This window comes from Zonotrichia albicollis, chromosome 26, assembly GCF_047830755.1.
Source record: "Zonotrichia albicollis isolate bZonAlb1 chromosome 26, bZonAlb1.hap1, whole genome shotgun sequence".
In the NCBI taxonomy this organism is placed as follows: Eukaryota; Metazoa; Chordata; class Aves; order Passeriformes; family Passerellidae; genus Zonotrichia; species Zonotrichia albicollis.
This window is the reverse complement of record NC_133844.1, coordinates 5,618,122-5,637,849: the sequence shown is the minus strand read 5'-3', so window position 1 is coordinate 5,637,849 and position 19,728 is coordinate 5,618,122. Positions and strand designations below refer to the sequence as shown.

Sequence of the window (19,728 nt, the reverse complement as noted above, 5' to 3'; positions counted from 1 at the left end):
GGTTTCTGCTGGGAAAAACCCACATGCAGGGCCAGGAGCACCCAAAAATTAGGAATTCCCTCTCCCTGGGGCTGCAGAATGTTGGATGGAGCAGGCACCAAGGTGAGAGGAGGTTTCTGGTGGAAAAAAACCACCAAATGTGGGGCCTAGAGCACCCTAAAATGAGGAATTCTCTCTCCCTGGGGGCTGCAGAATGTTGGATGGAGCAGGCACTGAGGTGGGATCAGGTTTCTGGTGGAAAAAACCCATATGTGGGGTCAGGAGCACCCAAAAAGTAGGAATTCCCTCTCCCTGGGGCTGGAGAACGTTGGGCACCCAGGTGGGCCAAGGTTTCTGCTGGAAAAACCCTAAAATGAGGAATTCCCTCTCCTTGGAGCCGCAGAATGTTGGGTGGAGGTGGTGGCACCACCCGAAGGACACACGGGCAGGGCTGGGGGGCACAGTGTGTTTATTGGGGGGTTGGTGGGCACGGGCACCCCGCTGGCACGCTGGGCCCTGCCTGGCAGCGGGGCTGTGGGCATGGGGAGCTGCTGGGCATGCACGGAGAGGGGCAGGAGCTGCTGGCCTGGAGCATTCCTCTGTCCACTGCTTCATCCACCTCGGAGCATCCCGGATCATGCCATCATCATCCTCAGGGCATCCTGGGGCATCCCATCGTCATCCTCAGAGCATCCCATCATCATCCTCAGGGCACCCTGGGGCATCCCATCATCATCCTCAGGGCATCCTGCTGGCCTTGGAGCATCCATCATCATCCTCAGGGCACCCTGGGGCATCCCATCATCATCCTCAGAGCATCCCATCATCATCCTCAGGGCATCCTGGAGCTTCCCATCATCATCCTTGGGTCATTTCGCTGGGCTTGGAGCTTCCCATCATCATCTTCAGCATCCCATCTGCATCCTCAGAACCTCCTGGAGCTTCTCATCATCACCCTCAGCACCTCATCATCATCCTCAGAGCATCCCTGGAGCATCCCATCATCATCCTCACCATCCCATCTGCATCCACCTCAGACCCATCATCATCCTCACCATCCCATCTGCATCCTCAGACCATCCCAGGACACCCCATCATCATCCTCACCATCCCATCTGCACCCACCTCAGATCCATCCTCCCCAGGCCACGCCACCACATCCACCTTGGCCATCCCACCCACTTTGGACCATCCCAAAGCCCCTCAGCATCCTGGGAGCCCCCACCCCTCCCACCACATCCCTGCCCACTGCCCCCCTCCTTTCCTACCCCCATCTCCCACCCCAAAGACCCCCCCAAACCCTCTCCACCCCCCAGGGGTGACGCTCTGCAGCGCAAGGGGTGTCCCACAGCGTGAACCTGGGAGCACCGTGGGGAAACTGAGGCACCGTGGGGCTGGGTGAAGGTGGAGGGCCGGCATGTGGGGTGGGACAAGGGGTGGTGGGCTCATGCATGTCCGGTGGCTCTCGGGGTGCCAGCTACAGGCTGAGGTCCACCACCACGTGCCGGTACACCAGCGTGTTGGCCTTGAAGCTGGGCGCCAGCAGCAGCTGCACGTCGGCCGCCGGCACGGCCCGGAACGCCCGCGGCGCCTGCACCGACAGCTCCTGGAACTTGGCGAATTTCTGCTTCTCCTCCTCCCACAGGTAGACGTGGGTGAAGGAGAAGTCGCTGCCCAGCGCCAGGTACTGCCGCTGGCCCACGGCGAAGGGCTGCATCACCATGGAGCCGCGCGACGGCAGCGTCTGCACCTCCACGAAGCGCTGCCCTTCCCAGCGCACCACCTTGGAGTCGCCGATGTAGCGGCTGAGGCACAGGAACTGCTCCCGCTTGGCCCTGAAGTGTTTGACCATCTGCACGTCCAGCATCTCGCCCACCTCGCCCTGAGGCACGAACTGCTTCTGGGCCCGGCTCCACTGGTAGATGACGGGCGCCTGGGAGCTGCTGGAGATGATCAGCCGGGGTTTGCCGTCGTTCTCCACGTACTCCACGTCGGTGTCGCGGTGCCAGGCGTGCAGGGCTTGGTGGGAGTAGAAGCCATTCTGGTTGAGGCGGTAGAGGCTGGTGGAGCCCGCCTTGGAGCTGTCGGCAATGACAAAGTACCAGTCGCCCTCGATCTGGAAGGCCTCGATGTCGTTGGGCTTGCGGATCTTCTGGCTGTCGATGTCCTGGATTTTGATGAACTTGTCCACGGCCGTGTCCCAGCGGTAGATGTAGGAGCCGCCAAAGAGCTGCGCCACCACCACGTAGAGCTGCTCCTGCGCCACGATGGGCTTGCAGTGCACCGCCGAGTGAGCTGGTGGCACAACCACAGAGTCACACCCGTGCCCGGGCACCCCAAAGAGGGTCCCAGCCCAGGAGGGGACCCCCAGCCCGGTTCCTCACCGGGGATGCGGTCGAAGTCGCGGAGTTTGCGCTCCACGTAGTCCCACTTGAGGATAGAGCAGCTGCTGGCGCTAGGCTGGGCCAGGGCCACGTACAGGTCACTGGCGTAGGTGAAGGGCTCGGCTGACACCGCCTGGAAGGGCAGGACCTGGTGCATCACAAAATCTGGAGCAGGGAGAGGTGGCAGTGAAGGTCTGAACACCCAGCAGTGAGGTGACAAGTGACAAGTGACAGGTGGCAGGTGGCGGTGTGTCACAGACATGTTTATAAAAAATCCCTTCCTTAGGATTTTTCCTCCTGAGAAGCTGAGAGCCCTCAGGAACAAAATGAAAACATTGATTATCTGCTGCTGTGGAATGCAACAGGGGCATCTGTGATTGGTCTCATGTGGTTGTTTCTAATTAATGACCAATCACAGTCAGCTGGCTCGGACAGAGACCCCAAGCCACAAGCCTTGGTTATCATTCCTTCTTTTCTATTCTTAGCCAGCCTTCTGATGAAATCTTTTTTTCTATTCTTTTAGTTTAGTTTTAATATAATATATACCATAAAATAATAAATCAAGCCTTCTGGAACATGGAGTCAGATCCTCATCTCTTCCCTCACGCTCAGACCCCTTGAGCACGGTCACTGCCGCGGTGCCCTACCCGTGGTGATGCACTGGAAGTCACTGAGCGCCAGGTCCCGGATGCGCTGTCCCTCGAACTGCCCGGGGCTGCTGCAGAACACGGCAGGGACCGTGGTGTTGGTGCTCTCCAGCCACTCCACCAGCCACTTGATCTTGCAGTCACAGGCCAGCGAGTTGCCACGGAGGTCCCTGCCAGGGATGGCACCGAGTCACCACCCTCAGTACCCACTGGTGTGTCACCTGTCCCCAGCTCAGTGTCCCAGGGTTCCTTGCTAGGGATGGCACCGAGTCACCCCCAGAACTCGCTAATGTGTCACCCTCTCCCCACTCAGTGTCCCAGAGGTCCCTGCCATGGATGGCACCAGCACCCACCAGGATGTCACCCTCTCCCCAGCTCAGTGTCCCAGGGGTCCCTGCCAGGGATGGCACCAGCACCCACCAGGATGTCACCCTCTCCCCAGCTCAGTGTCCCAGGGGTCCCTGCCAAGGATGGATGGCACCAGCACCCACTGGGATGTCACCTTGCCCCAGCTCATTGTGCTGAGGGTCCCTGCCAGGGATGGCACCGAGCCACTCCCAGAACTCACTGCTGTGTCACCCTCTTCCCATTCAGTGTCCCAGGGCTGTCTGCCAGGGATGGCACCAGCACCCCCAGCCACCCAGTGGTGTGTCACCTGTCCCCAGCTCAGTGTCCCAGATGTCCCTAGCAAGGAAGGCACCATCACCTCCAGCACCCACTGGGATGTCACTCTCTCTCCAGCTTGGTGTCCCAGGGCTCTGTGCCAGGATGGCACCAAGTCCCCCCCAGGATGGCACCAAGTCCCCCCCAGGATGGCACCAAGTCCCCCCCAGGATGGCACCCTCTCCCATCTCAGTGTCCCAAGGTTCACTGCCAGGGATGGCACCATCACCCTCAGCACACCACACCCTGCCCCAGTGCCAGCCCCTGGCATGTCACCCTGTCCCAGCCCGGTGTCCCCTGTGCCGTGGCAGCCTCACAGGTCACTCAGGATGTCCAGCGGCTTGAAGAGGTCCCGTGGCAGCGTCTGCAGGTTGTTGTTGGCCAAGGAGCTGGGGACAAGAAGGGTTGTGGAGGTGACACATCCCTGACAGTGATGAAGGGACAGGGCCACCCCCACAGTGTCCCCCGGGTGCTCACAGGTGTGTCAGGGACTTGAGCCCGCGGAAAGTGGCCTTTGAGAGCGCCTGGATGTCGTTGTTCTCAATGAACCTGGAACGGGAGCAGACGGTGATGGGGCCATCCCGAGGGTCCCCGTGTCCCCTCCCTGTCCCCTCCCCGTGTCCCTGTCCCGGTGTCACACACAGGTACTGCAGGTGCGAGAGCCCGGCGAAGGCGTTGTCCCCGATCAGAGTGAACTTGTTGGAGTTGAGGAGGCTGCAAAGAGAGGGGGGAGACATCAGTGCCAGGCTGGGCATGGTGAGCACCAGGTGGGCACCAGGGGGGCACCTACAGGAACTGCAGGGAGGGGATGTGGGCAAAGGCCGCCTCCCGGATCTCTGTGAAAGCCGCGTTCACCATGGTCCTGTGGGAGAGATGGAGCTGCAGGACAGGGGATGGCAGCAGCGTGGCACTACCCCCGAGGGCAGCAGCGTGGCACTGCCACCCCCGAGGGCAACAGCCTGGCACTGCCACCCCCAAGGGCAGCAGCGTGGCACTGCCACCCCCGTGTCCCCCAGCCCGGCACAGGCTCAGTGTCACCTGCTGCCTGCCAGGGCAGCCCATGAGGGGCGCTGGCATTGGCACAGGGATCCCAGCAGCCGCCCTGCCCAGTGTGGGGACACGGAGGGGACAGGGCTGGCACCAACCCCAGGCTGCCCACGCCCTGCGGCAGCCCCTGGACCAGGGCCACGTGCTTGCACATGTGTGTGAATGCACAGAAACGGGTGTGCAAGCTCACACAGACAGGTGTAACACACACAGACGTGTGTGTAAGCACACACAGGCTGGTATAACACACACAAACAGGTGTGCAAGCATAGACAGGTATAACACACACCAGCAGGTGTGCAAGCACATACAGACAGGTGTGACACACATGAACGGGTGTGTAACCACACACAAATGGGTATGTAAGCACACATACAGGTGTAACACCCATAAACAGGTGTGTAAGCACACACACACACGTGTCTAACACACACAAATGAGTGTGTAAGGACACACACAGGTGTAACACACAAATTCATGTGCAAGCACACAGACAGGTATAACACACACACATGGGTGTAACACACACAAACAGGTGTGTAAGCACACACAAATGGGTGTGCAAGCACACACGCAGGTTTAACAAACGGGTGTGTAAGCACACACACACATGTAAATATACACAAGCGGGTGTGTAAACATGCACACACAGAGGTGTAACACACACAAACAGGTGTGTAACACACACAAACTAGTGAGTAAGCACACACACGTGTAAATATACACAGACAGGTGTGTAAACACACACTCACACAGCTGTAAACACCCCCACCTGTCACACTTCCCCGTGCCAGGCTCCGGGGCTCAGCCCTGTCCCCAGGGACCCTCCATCATCATCATCATCATCATCATCATCATCATCATCACCCCCTCCCCAGCCGTGTCCCCCTGAGGCCGTGGTCACCAAGGTCACAGCTGTGTCCCCTCGGGGTGCTGCTCCCCACGGTCACAGCCGTGTCCCCTCGGGGCTCCCCACGGTCACAGCCGTGTCCCCTCAGGGCTCCCCACAGTCACAGCCGTGTCCCCTCGGGGTTCTGCTCCCCACGGTCACAGCCGTGTCCCCTCAGGGCTCCCCACAGTCACAGCCGTGTCCCCTCGGGGTTCTGCTGCCCACGGTCACAGCCGTGTCCCCTCAGGGCTCCCCACGGTCACAGCCGTGTCCCCTCGGGGTTCTGCTGCCCAAGGTCACGTTGGGGACAGGCTGCAGCCCTGCTCCGCTTGGCACCGATGGATGGCTGCGTGTGCCAGCACCGCAGGACACAGGGACGTGTCCCGGGCTGTCCCCAGCCTCCTCCTGCTCCCGGACCCCGCCCTGCCACCCCTTTGTCCCCCTGTGCAGCACATCAGGGCTGTCCCTGCCCCTCCAGCACCGCCAGCAGCCCCTGCCAGCCCTGCGCTCCTGGGATGTGACGCTGTCCCCATCGCTGTCCCCATCGCTGTCCCCACCCCGGTACTCACAGCGAGATGACCTCGGGGGGCAGGTTTTTGGGCACGGCCTTGGAGTCCACGCAGAAAGCCGTGTCCCGGGTGCAGGAGCAGCTCGGGGGGCAAGGGGGAGGCCGGGGGGGCCGCCGCCCCTCCGCCGGCAGCCAGAGCCAGGCCACGGCCAGGAGGAGGAGGAGGAGGAGGCGAGCGGGGAGCTGCTCCCTGGGCATCCTCCAACGCCGCAGCTCCATCATTCCCTGGCCTGATCCTGCTTGATCCCGGGAGATGCTCCCAATGCCCGGCAGCTGTGCAAAAAACCTTTCTTTTCCCTCTCTTTTTTTAATTCCCCAGGGGATTTCAGGGCGGAGGAGAAGCGGCGGAGGCTGCGGGCGCCTGACCCGCGGCTCTGCAGCACACCATGCCCGGGAGCTGCTGCGGGAGGGAGGGAGGGACGGAGGGAGAGGAGGAGGGAGGGAAGGAGGGAGGGATGAAGGATGCGGTGAGTGACAGCGCCAGCATCCCTGGGCACGCGTGTCCGTGCGCGCGTGTCCCAAACCCGGGCTTCCCCGCCTACCACCGGCTGCTCTTGGGGTGCGCAGAACTTGGGGGGACACTCCAGGGGCGACGCCCCCTCACCGGCTCCCCCAGTTCTCCCCCAGCTCCTCGCTGTGCCCGCTGTGCCCGCAGCTCACCGGGCACCCATCCACGCCGCGCCGGGCACCCGTCCGTCCCTGGCACCCATCTCTCCCATGCCAGGCGTCCATCTGCGCCGTCCCTGGCACGGTGCCCTCGGGAACAATGAGTGCAGCCAGCTCCTTGCCCGCCCCGGGGGGGGCTGGCACAGCTGCCCGTGCAGAACCAGGGGTGCAGCCCCCCCAGGGACGTGCTGGGTGTGTGGAGGGTGGGCACTGCCCGCTGTTTGCCTTGGCACCCCCACAGCTGCCGCGGAAGGGCCCTCGGAGGTTTTGTGTCCCCTCCCCGGCTCTTTGAGGGCTCAGCAAACAGCACAAGTGGCACTCGGCAGCTGGAGTGTCCCCAACCCTCCCCGGCCACCCGGGATCCTATAAATGCCCCAAGCCCGGGCTGGCAAAGGGACAGGAGCACACGGAGAGATGGAGGACAGCTCCAAAGAGGCGCTGATGGAGGAGGCACCTCCGGTAAGGAGCACCCACCACCCACCCACCCCGAGGTGCCCACGGTGCCACCCCCGGCTCTGGCTCAGCCAGGTGCTCCCATGTGTCCCCAACAGAGGTACACGGAGTCCCCGCGCCTGCCCTGCATCCCCCACGAGCTCAAGAGCCTCCTGCTGATGGTGGCGCTGGTGGTGGTGGCCCTCGTGGTGGTCAACGTCGCCTTCCTGCTGCTGGGGCTGCACCTCAGCGAGTCCCACGCCGAGACGGTGAGGACAGAGCGGTGCCACCAGCTCCGGAAGGGGCACTGGGGTGGCACCGCGGTTTGTGGGGACAGGGTCAGTGCCCGCAGAGCCCCCCGAGCCCTCTCTCCCCCCGGCAGGTGCTGCGGATGAGCATCCAGGGGCTGGATGGCGAGGGGAGCCCCCAGCAGCTCGCCGTGAGCAGGAGGGAGAGGAGCGGCACGTTCGCCGTGCGGGATGGGCGCAACGGCTCGGCCGCCGTGGTGTACGACTACAGCAAGGTGCGTGGGGACATGGGAACATGGGTGCGTGGGGACATGGGGACACAGGGACACGGGTGGGGACAGGGGGACATGGGTGCGTGGGGACATGGGGACACCGGGACATGAGGATGTGGGGATGTGGGGACGTGGGGATGTGGGGACACGGGGACATGGGTGTGTGAGGACATAGGGACACGGGGGCATGGGGACATGGGGACATGGGGACATAGGGATGTGGGGACATTGGGACACGGGGACATGGAGACATGGGGACACAGGGACACGGGGACATGGGGATGTGGGGATGTGGGGACATGGGGACATGAGGACATGGGGACATGAGGACATAGGGACACGGGGACTTGGGGACATGAGGACATAGGGACATGGGGACATGGGGACAAGGGGACATGGGGACACGGGGACATAGGGACATAGAGACATGGGGACACGGGGACACAGGGACATGGGGACACTGGGACGTGGAGACATAGGGATGTGGGGACATGGGGACACGGGGACATGGGGACATGGGGACATGGGGACATGCATGGCACCACAGCACTGTGTGAGCTGAGCCGGCTCTGTCTGCCCACAGCTGCTGGTCGGCTACAGGTCCTGGCATCACCCTGCCTGCTACATCACCCGCGTGGACAAGGACAACTTCCCGGGGCTGGACGCTGTCACCGAGACCTTCCAGCGCCGGCAGGTGAGCAGTGACAACTGTTTATGGAGATAACTAAAAACTCCACAACTTTGTGAAAGTTGTAAAGCCAGTATGTTTATTACAGCGTGTGGAGATTACTCTCCTTAAAAGACATGCGTACTCCTGGGAACTTCAGGTCTCTTTTTATCCCCCTCTCAAATACATAGGCACACAATTTCACAATAAGTTCATACATAATCATTTTTATGAATTTCCCGTGATATTTGCCGCTGGTTCTTCTTTATCAGAACCCATTCCCAGGTCGTGTTGACCTTCTCTCACAGCAGTTTCTGTCTCTCTTTATCACTTTTTGTCTCCTCCCCCTTATCTCTGTCTTTCACTGGAGCAGTTTCCCTGAGCCTAGGCTTTGCAGGCAGGCTGCTTAGCTCTGTTTTCTAACCACAGACTCAAAGATGTACATTTCACCTAAATCAAAATGGATTTCTACTCTGGACAATTTCTACTCTGGAGAATTTCTCCTCTGTCTCACAACCACAGGGGTGGAGCCGCACCAGGCTGGGCAATGTGGGGCTGGGGGTTTGTTTGTCCCTCTGTGGCTGCTCTGCTCCGTTCTGTGTCCTGCAGGACGAGGACAAGGTTGGGGACAAGGCCGTGCCCCTGGCTGACCGCTCCATCCTGGGCACCACCATCAACATCCTCTGCAGCGCCGTCCCCGTCTTCTGGGCATAGCGGGATGGGACAGCGACATGGGGGTGGCACTGTCCCCCACTGTCCCCTTCCAGACTGGAATGTCTGCTCCTCGTCCCCACCCTGGGGACAGCCACCCCGCCCATTGTCACTTGGCACCGCATGCTCCAGCCATAAAAAAAGCGGGATTTGCTTCGGGGTTTGCTTCTGTCTACAAAGTAAAGGCTGTGTCACCGCCTCCGAGTGTGCTCTTGCCCTTCCTGGATTCTGGGGACAGGGACACGGGGTCCCAGGGGTGTCCCCCTTGTGGGGTGCAGGGTGGGGAATCCCTCGTGTTGGGAGGGATCAAACACGGGGGGCAGCAGCAAAAGGGCACATGACGGTCTCATTGTCCCCAGCTGTGCCCTCTCATAGTCCCCACCTGTGCCCTCCCATTGTCCCCAACTGTGCCTTCTCATTGTCCCCTGCCGTGTCCCCCCAGTGTCCCCACCTGTGTCCTCTCATTCTCCCCACCTCTGCCCTCCCATTGTCCCCACCTGGGTCCTCTCGTTGTCCCCAGCTGTGCCTTCCCATTGTCCCCACCTATGCCCTCCCATTGACCCCATCTGTGTCTCCCCAGTGTCCCCACCTGTGTTCCCCCATTGTTCCCAGCTGTGCCCTCTCATTGTCCCCTACTGCGCCCTCCCATTGTCCCCAAATGCGTCCTCTCATTGTCCCCAGTTGTGTTCCCCCAGTGTCCCCAGCTGTGTCCTCTCATTGTCCCCAATGTCCCCGCCTGTGTCCTCTCATTGTTCCCACCCATTGCCCTCCCAATGTCCCCACCTGTGTCCTCCCATTGTCCCCACCTGTGTCCTCCATTGTCCCCAGCTGTGTCCCCTCATTTTCCCCAGCTGTGTACCCCCAGTGTCCCCACCTGTGCCCTCCCATTGTCCCTACTTGTGCCCTCTCATTGTCCCCAACTGTGCCCTCCCATTGTCCCCACCTGTGCCCTCCCATTGTCTCAAACTGTGTTCCCCAGTGTCCCCACCTCTGCCTCTCAGTGTCCCCCCATTGTCCCCAACTGTGCCCTCCCAATGTCCCCACCTGTATCCCCCCATTGTCCCCAGCTGTGCCCTCCCAGTTTGGAGCATGGAGGGTGAGGACAAAGGAGCAGCTCCTGCACTTCCAGCACTTCAGAAAAATCTTCCAACCCTGTCCCCTCCTGGTGCAGCTGGGGACAGAGGGACAGTGCCACATCCCCAGTGGGAATCAGGCATTACCCACAGACACCACAATCCACTTGCTCCAGCTGCAGCTCCTCCTCATCCTCTCCCTTTCCCCAACCATTCCAGCCCCTCTTGCCCCTCCATCAGCTTTGGGGCCACTCCCAAGTGCAGCACTGAAACCCAGAGGAGCAGTGAGGCTGGGAGGGGGAAAAAGAGACCCCTGGAAGTTGATTTGATCTTTCCAGAGCTGCAAACTCACTGTTGTCCCCAAAATCACTGCCACGGGCAGAGAGCAGGGTCATTCCCCCGGGGGGGTGACACTTTGCTGGGAACAGGAGGGACACTGCAGGTTTCCATGTGCTGACCCAGAGCCAGCAGCTCTGCTTCCCAAAAAACCCTGACCGTGATAAGGAGCTGGGTCAAGGGGGAGCCATGGGCCATGAAAGCTGATAAGGGCTCCCATGGGGACAGAACAAACAGCCAGGAGCCACTCAAGGGACTCTCGTGGCCCTTGACACCCTGGGAAAAGAGGCAACGTTCAGTATTGGGGGTGTTGGGGGTCTCGGGGGGGCTGGAGGGGTCCCAGTTGCAGGAGGAGCTCATGGATGGGCAAAACCAAAGCTCTGCAGTGTCCCCATGCCACCTGAGGGGGACACGCCAGAGCTGGGACGCCCTAATCCCAACACAATTCCCACTGTGGGCACCTCTGCCAGCCCCCAAAGCCCCCAGCAGCGTCTGAGCAGCCCCAGGAGCAGGAATGAGGGTCAGGGACACAAAAAATCCCCACTGTGGGCATCTCTGCCAGCCCCAAAAGTGACCAGCAGTGCCTGAGCAGCCCCAGGAGCAGGAATGAGGGTCAGGGACACTCAAATCCCCATTGTGGGCACCTCTGCCAGCCCCAAAAGCCACCAGCAGCGTCTGAGCAGCCTCAGGAGCAGGAATGAGGGTCAGGGACACTCAAATAAATCCACCCTGTGGGCACCTCTGCCAGCCCCCAGAGCCACCAGCAGTGTCTGAGCAGCCCCAGGAGCAGGAATGAGGGTCAGGAACACTCAAATAAATCCCCATTGTGGGCACCTCTGCCAGCCCCCAAAGTCACCAGCAGTGTCTGAGCAGCTTCAGGAGCAGGAATGAGGGTCAGGGACACTCAAATCCACCCTGTGGGCACCTCTGCCAGCCCCCAGAGCCACCAGCAATGTCTGAGCAGCTTCAGGAGCAGGAATGAGGGTCAGGGACACTCAAATAAATCCACCCTGTGGGCACCTCTGCCAGCCCCAAAAGTGACCAGCAGTGTCTGAGCAGCCCCAGGAGCAGGAATGAGGGTCAGGGACACTCAAATCCACCCTGTGGGCATCTCTGCCAGCCCCCAAAGCCACCAGCAGTGTCTGAGCAGCCCCAGGAACAGGAATGAGGGTCAGAGACACTCAAATCTGCACTGTGGGCACCACTGCCAGCTCCAAAAGCCACCAGCAGTGTCTGAGCAGCCTCAGGAGCAGGAATGAGGGTCAGAGACACTCAAATAAATCCCCACTGTGGGCACCTCTGCCAACCCCCAAAGCCACCAGCAGTGTCTGAGCAGCCCCAGGAACAGGAATGAGGGTCAGGGACACAAAAAATCCCCACTGTGGGCATCTCTGCCAGCCCCCAGAGCCACCAGCAATGTCTGAGCAGCCTCAGGAGCAGGAATGAGGGTCAGGGACACTCAAATCCCCACTGTGGGCATCTCTGCCAGCCCCCAGAGCCACCAGCAGCGTCTGAGCAGCTTCAGGAGCAGGAATGAGGGTCAGGGACACTCCCCACACCACAGTGACCCCGTTCCCACCCCATCCCCGTGGATTACAGGAAATATTTCACGTCCTGTTTGCTCCTTGCCACATCAAGCAGCTGCAGGTGCCGGAGCTGGCACAGGGACACGAGCCAGCTGCCACCCTGGGCACGGGCACAGCCGGATGCTCCACCCTGGAGGGTTTGTTTTGGCCCTGGCACCTCGCTGCTGGGCAGCAGAGAGGTCCCCGTGCCTGGGGACAAGGGTCCTTGACCCAGTGCCCTTGGAGCCTCTTGAGCTGCAGGTTCCCAGGGGATCCAGCTGGGAGTGGGCGCTCAGCAAACTCCACTGGAGTGGGTCACATGCCAGGGCCTGGCTGCACCCCAGGGCCACCAAACCCTTCACAGGGTCCCCACCCCAGTGCCCCAGTATAAAGATCCCAGTCCCTGCAGTCAGACTGGGCTAGGAATGGGAGGAAGAGGAGGAGGAGGAGGAGGAGGAGGCAGCAGCAGCCATGGAGAGCAGCATGAAGCAGGTGGTGCTTGAAGAGGAGGTGAGTCCCTGCAGGGTGGCACTGCCACCCCGGGGTGTCCCTGCAGCCAGTTGGGCACAGGGCTTTGCCCAGTTTATCCCAGCAAGGCACCAGTGCCCGGGATGAGGGGTTGGACCATGGGATGCTGCATTCCCAGTGCCCAGGATGAGTAGCTGAACCATGGGATGCTGCATTCCCAGTGCCCAGGATGAGGGGTTGGATGTGGGATGCTGCATTCCCAGTGCCCAGGATGGGGATTTTGACCATGGGATGCTCCATTCCCAGTGCCTGGGATGGGGATTTTGACCATGGGATGCTGCATTCCCAGTGCCCAGGATGGGAGTTTGGACCATGGGATGCTGCATTCCCAGTGCCCAGGATAAGGGGTTGGATGTGGGATGCTGCATTCCCAATGCCCAGGATGAGGGGTTGGACCATGGGATGCTCCATTCCCAGTGCCCAGGATGAGGAGCTGAACCATGGGATGCTGCATTCCCAGTATCTGGCATGGGGATTTGGACCATGGGATGCTGCATTCCCAGTGCCCAAGGGGGCAGCAGGATGCTGGGGGGCAGCAGGATCAGAGCTGATGTCCCACCCCCAACCTCCTGCATCCCACCTCCACCCCCTGACCCCAAATCCCCCCATTTTCCCTCATCCCCAGGACTCGGGGAACGGCTGCTGCTGCCCCGGCTGCTGCCTGCCCTGCGCCACGTGCTGCGCCAAATGCTGCACCAAATGCAGCTGGTGCTGCACCAAATGCTGCGCCCGATGCGGCTGGTGCTGCGCCAAGTGCTGCTGCCTGCCCAAGTGCTGCGAGTGCCCCAAGTGCCCCAAGTGCCCCAAGTGTCCCGGCTGCGCCAGCTGCTCCGGCTGCCTCAAGAAGTCGCTGTGCTTCGTGCCCCGGCTGCTGTGCTACCTGCCCCGCAAGCTGCTGAGCTGCGGCCGCCTGCGCTGCCTGCTCATCGCCGCGCTGGTGCTGGTCCTGCTCGTGGTCATCGTGGCTGGCGCGCTGCTGATGTGGCTGAGCGTGGAGCAGCGCCGAGGCGACAGCGTGAGTGCCACCCCCGGTGCCACCCCCGGTGCCACCCCCTGTCACAGGGCTCGAGAGGGTCACAGGGTGAAGAGAGAGATGAGAATGTTAGTTCCATGTTCAGAAGGCTTGGTTTATTAGTTTATTATAGATATACTACATTATTACTATACTAAAAAGAAATAGGAAAGTTCTCAGAAGCTGGCTAAGCTAAGAATAGAAAAGGAATTAATTAAAAAGGGCTGTGTCCCGGCAGAAAGCGAGGGACGTGGGATGCTGCATTCCCAGTGCCCAGGATGAGGGGTTGGATGTGGGATGCTGCATTCCCAGTGCCCAGGATGAGGGGTTGGACCATGGGATGCTGCATTCTCAGTGCCCAGGATGAAGGGTTGGACCATGGGATGCTGCATTCCCAGTGCCCAGGATGGGAGTTTGGACCATGGGATGCTGCATTCCCAGTGCCCAGGATGAAGGGTTGGATGTGGGATGCTGCATTCCCAGTGCCCAGGATGAAGGGTTGAACCATGGGATGCTGCATTCCCAGTGCCCGGGATGAGCGGTTGGATGTGGGATGCTGCATTCCCAGTGCCCAGGATGGGGATTTTGACCATGGGATGCTGCATTCCCAATGCCCAGGATGGGAGTTTGGACCATGGGATGCTGCCCAGGATGAGGGGTTGGACCATGGGATGCTGTATTCCCAGTGCCCAGGATGAGGGGTTGGACCAGTGTGGTCCAGAGTGGTCAGTAAACCTAAACATCCACAGGAGACCAATCACAGATCCACCTGTTGCATTCCACAGCAGCAGATAGCCATTGTTTACCTTTTGTTGCTGCTCAGAAGGAAGAAAAATCCTAAAGAAAGAATTTTTACCAAAATATATCTGTGACAACCCCCCATGCCATGGGAAGGGGCTGCTGCAGGCTCTGAGCCCCCCTCGGTGCCCTCCAGGTGCTGCGGGCCGGTTTGTGGGGAGACGACGAGAACGTGGCCACTTTCTACCTGGACAGCGGCGACGGCAACGCGGCCACGGTCATCTATGACTACAGGAATGTGAGTGGGGGGCTCTGGGCACGCGGGGAGGGGGAGATGGGGTGAGGCTCACCCCGGTTTGGCTCCCAACAGCTGCTGGTGAGCTACAGAGCCTGGCTGCACCGCGCCTGCTACGTGACCCGAGTGGACCAGGACAACATCCCGGGGCTGGACAGCGTGGTGGAGACCTTCCAGCGCCAGCAGGTGAGCACCTGGCTGGGTCTGGGGGAGCTGGGGGGCTCAGCGCCTTGTGCAGCCCCTCCCTGAGCGGAGGAGTGATGAAGATGATGATGAAGATGATGATGATGATGATGAAGGATGCTCCTTGCTCCCCATGCCCAGGCTGAAGACAAGATCGCCATGCCCTTGGCTGACCGCTCCATGCTGGGCACCACGGCGGGCATCCTGTGCAGCCTCCTGCCCGTCTACTGGGCTTAGCAGGGTGAGTGGGGGGCTGCGGGACCCCTGCCCACCCTGCAGCGCCCCCACAGCCTCGCTGGGAGCATCGGGGCCGCCCCCGCCGTGCCCACCCCAATTTTGGGGTCCGGGGGTGTCTGCGCTGTGCCGGGGGACAGCTGGTTTGTCACTTAAGTCTTCTCAGCTTCGCCAAACCCAAGTGCAAAAATGAGCTTAAAAAAAACCCATGACATTTAAAGGAAAACACAATTCTGCGTTCCAGTTCTTCGCTCCCCGCCAGCTCCCGCCTTCCCCCCGCACTAAAAACGCCTTGAGGGGCTCCGGGCTTGGGTTTTGGGGGAATTTCTGTCACTGACACAACCTGGAGGCTCAATGGGTGCCTGACCTGAGGTGGCCCGGGGGATAAATGGGTTTGTGCTGCGCCAGGCTGGGATAAAGGAGAGGGACAGGAACCAGAATCAGGTCTGGAGCTGTTCCTGGAGCCAGCCTGTGCCCAAAGCAGCGCGGCCACCAGACGCTGCCCGAGGACAGCGATCGTTAGCGCCGGGGTGATTTAGGGCAGGCTGCTGGGATCGGGAGATATCAGGATCAGGCATTGTAAGAATTGGGAATTGTTGGGGTTTTTGGGACGAGGGAGCTGGTGTTGGGATCAGGCATTATTCAGCTCAGATAGGAATGCTGGTACTGTTAGGATCAGGAATTATTGGGATCAGGATGTTGGTGCTGTTAGGATCAGGAGTTATTGGGACTGGGATATTGGTGTTATTTGGATCAGACATTATTAGGTGGCTCTATAAGGATCAGGAGTTATAATGACCACGATTTTATTAGGATCAGGCTTTATTAGGATGGGACTCTGGCATTATTAGGACCAGGAGTTATCAAGATCAGGCATTGTAAGAATTGGGAGTTATTGGGGGTTTTAGGATGAGGGAGCTGGTGTTGGGATCAGGCATTATTAGGCTCAGGTATTATTAGGACAGGAATGCTGGTACTGTGAGGATCGAGAATTATTGGGATCAGAAGTTATCAGGATCAGACATTGTAAGAATTTGAATTTATTGGGGTTTTTGGGATGGGGGAGCTGGTGTTGGGATCAGGCAATATTCAGCTCAGATAGGAATGCTGGTACTGTTAGGATCAGGAATTATTGGGATCAGGATGTTGGTGTTATTAGGATCAGGAGTTGTTAGGACTGGGATATTGGTGTTCTTGGTATCAGACATTATTAGGTGGTTCTATAAGGATCAGGAGTTATAAACACCATGATTTTATTAGGATCAGGCTTTATTAGGATGGGACTCTGGCATTATTAGGACCAGGAGTTATTGGGATCAGGATGTTGGTGCTATTGGGATCAGGGTTGTTGGGACTGGGATATTTGTGTTATTGGGATTGCGTGTATGGAGATCAGACACTAATAGGACTGAGATGCTGCTTCTATAAGGATCAGAAGTTATAATTTTATAATAAGGATCAAGACCACGATTTTATTAGCATCAGGCTTTATTAGGATGGGATTCTGGCATTATTAGGATGATTCTGGCATTATTAGGACCAGGAGTTATTGGGATCAGGACACTGAACTGGGGCAGAGAGAAGGAACAGAGCAGCCCATCCAATGCCCAGGAATGGGAGCCCACCAGCCCAAGTGAGGACCACCAGCGCCCACATTTCCCACCCTGGCTCCAGCCCCTTTCCCCCCTGGCACCAGTGGAGCTGCTCCTGCTCCTGCAGCCTGCCAGGACCTGGGGCACCCATCCAGGACCTCCTCAGCTCCAGGGGTGTCCCCTCCCAAACCCTCCCTGACCCCCAGAACCCCCCAAGGCTGGAGCAGAGGGAGGAGGTGACGCAAAGTTGGCGGGACCAGCTCCTTGTGCAATAATTCCAATTTCCGGAGGTTTGTGGCACAGTGGGGACCTCAGGAGGGGAAATCAGAGTAAAACCCCCCAGGAGATGCTGGGAGGGGGGAATCCCATCCCTGGGAGGAGGAGCTGCCACCCTGCAGCCCCCTGGGTTGTGTGACAGTGGCCACAGGGGACAATCCAGTGCCAGTCTCACTGCACAGGGACCTCATGGGGGTCACTGGTTCTGGTTCTGTGGGGAAAAGGTGCTGGGAACAGCCAGGGCTGCTCCTTGTGCCCAGGTTCTGGGCATGGAAGAGCTGAGGATGGATCCAGGAATGCTCCTGGCAGCTCCTGGTGCCCCCACCCTCACGGCTGTGCCTGTGCCAGGCCTTGGCATCGCCCAGCTGGCATTCCAGGGTGCCAAGGAAGCCCTGCAGGGCGGGCAGGGTGAGGTAGGAGTGCTGGAATTTCGTGTGCCTGTGCCAGGTGACAACTCCCCAGGGTTCCTGGGATAGGGACATTCCCATCCTGATCCTCAGGCCACCCAGGACTCCTGGGATGAGGACATTTGTGCCAGGTGACATCTCCTCAGGGCTCCTGAGATGGGGACATTTGTGCCAGGTGACATCTCCCCAGGGTTCCTGGGATGAGGACAGTCCCATCCTGATGCCCAAGCCCACCATCTCCCCATGGCTCCTGGGATGGGGACATTCCCACCCTGGTGCCAGGTGACATCTCCCCAGGGATGGGGACATTCCCACCCTGGTGCCAGGTGACATCTCCCCAGGGATGGGGACATTCCCATTCTGATCCTCAGGCCTGACATCTCCCCAGGGTTACTGGGAGGGGGACAGTCCCATCCTGATGCCCAAGCCCACCATCTCCCCATGGCTCCTGGGATGGGGACATTCCCCTCCTGGTGCCAGGTGACATCTCCCCAGGGATGGGGACATTCCCATTCTGATCCTCAGGCCCTGCCTGGTGACATCCCCACAAGGTTCCTGGGATGGGGACATTTGTGCCAGGTGACATCTCCCCAGGTTTTCTGGGATGAGGACTTTCCCATCCTGATCCTCATGTCCCTGCAAGGTGACATTAATCCAGAGCTCCTGGGATGGGGACATTTGTGCCGGGTGACATTCCCCCAGTGTTCCTGGGATGAGGACATTCCCACCCTGATGCCAGGTGATATCTCCCCAAGGATGGGGACATTCCCATCCTGATGCCAGGGGACATCTCCCCAAGGATGGGGACATTCCCATCCTGATATTCAGACCCTGCCAGGTGACATCTCCCCAGGGATGGGGACATTCCCGTCCTGATGCTCAGGCCCTGTCTGGTGACATCTCCTGGGCCTCCTGGGATTGGGACATTCCCATCCTGATGCCAGGTGACATCTCCCCAGGGATGCGGACATTCCCATCCTGATATTCAGACCCTGCCAGGTGACATCTCCCCAGGGATGGGGACATGCCCACCCTAATGCTCAGGCCCTGCCTGGTGACATCTCCTGGGACTCCTGGGATTGGGACATTCCCATCCTGATGCCCAAGCCAAACATCTCCCCAGGGTTCCTGGGGCTGGGACATTCCCATCCTGATGCCAGGTGACATCTCCCCAGGGATGGGGACATTCCCACCCTGATGCCAGGTGACATCTCCCCAGGGATGGGGACATTCCCGTCCTGATGCTCAGGCCCTGCCAGGTGACATCTCCCCAAGGATGGGGACATTCCCATCCTGATATTCAGATCCTGCCAGGTGACATCTCCCCAGGGATGGGGACATTTCCATCCTGATGCCCAAGCCAAACATCTCCCCAGGGTTCCTGGGGCTGGGACATTCCCACCCTGATGCTCAGGCTCCTGTTCCAGGTAGGGCCCCATCTCACAGTGCTGGTGGCCGTGTCCCGCAGGGTCCCAGGGGGAGCCCAGCCTGCAGCTGGATTTTGGGGGAATGTTCAGGCGTGGGAACGGCTCCAGGGCCAGGCCGGGCTCCCCGGAGCGCTCCGTGAGAAAGGGGAGATCTGAGCCTGGAGAGCCACGGCTGGACCCTGACATCATGGACTGACATCATCCAGGGACTCCAAACATCCTCTCCAGCCCCAGCACGGGATGAAAACAAAAAGGATTCCAAGAGTTTGTTTGTTTTCTTGGGAGATGGGCTCCAGCTCGGAGTGGAATCCAGCGGTTGCTCCCCAAATTCCCGTCCCTGGGTTGAGTTTTGTGACCTGAGGGCAGAGCAGGGACACGGACTCAGCCGCTTTTCCAGGGTTTATTTATCTGCTCTGAGGAGGAAAGAATTGCTGGCTGTGGGTTTTGCAATAAGGGAGAAGGAGGAAAACATCCTGGGATGATCCTGATGGGGGAGGAAAGCGACACAGAGATGAGGGGTGAAGGAGACTCTGTCATTCCTCCATCATTCCTGGAGGGAATGAGCCCGGCCCTGGATGCAGGGGATCCCCAAAAGTGAAGGGAAAGGGGATTTGGGGGCTTGGTGGGCAGAGCCTGGATGCTGGTGTCACCCAGTGTGTCCCTGTGGAGGTCATCAAACACAGGAAACACTTAAAACCCTAAAAAACAAAGTTAATGCAAGTCTGGAGTGCTGTGAGAGGAGAGGGACGGGTTTGCAGGGGCAGCACGGGGTGAGCCAGATCCCAGGCAGGGCCACTGCAGGGGGACAGGGCCGTGTCCCTGTGCCTTGGCCACCCTGGGGGCTGGGATCGTGTTGGGATCACCCTGGGGTGCTCCCCAAGTGCTCACT

The 19,728-nt window shown here is 59.7% G+C and overlaps 2 protein-coding genes across 2 annotated transcripts; one reads left to right on the top strand and one right to left on the bottom strand.

The window, feature by feature from the left end:
* Nucleotides 1-431: 431 nt before the first annotated feature.
* LGI3 (leucine rich repeat LGI family member 3) lies at nt 432-6,641 on the bottom strand. The gene is made up of 8 exons (XM_074559055.1): nt 6,179-6,641; nt 4,464-4,535; nt 4,316-4,387; nt 4,151-4,222; nt 3,991-4,062; nt 3,011-3,180; nt 2,364-2,528; nt 432-2,274 (listed from the first exon to the last, which is right to left on the bottom strand). Exons 1-8 carry the CDS (start codon nt 6,397-6,399, stop codon nt 1,457-1,459), a joined length of 1,662 nt encoding a protein of 553 aa, XP_074415156.1. The 5' UTR covers nt 6,400-6,641; the 3' UTR covers nt 432-1,456.
* Nucleotides 6,642-6,702: 61 nt separating this feature from the next.
* Nucleotides 6,703-15,352, top strand: SFTPC (surfactant protein C). Its single transcript, XM_074558910.1, has 10 exons — nt 6,703-7,302; nt 7,395-7,544; nt 7,658-7,798; nt 8,379-8,489; nt 9,072-9,175; nt 10,025-10,028; nt 13,301-13,690; nt 14,622-14,723; nt 14,796-14,906; nt 15,045-15,352. The coding sequence occupies exons 1-10, from the start codon at nt 7,213-7,215 to the stop codon at nt 15,138-15,140; spliced, it is 1,299 nt and encodes a 432-aa protein (XP_074415011.1). The 5' UTR covers nt 6,703-7,212; the 3' UTR covers nt 15,141-15,352.
* The last annotated feature ends 4,376 nt before the right edge of the window (nt 15,353-19,728 follow it).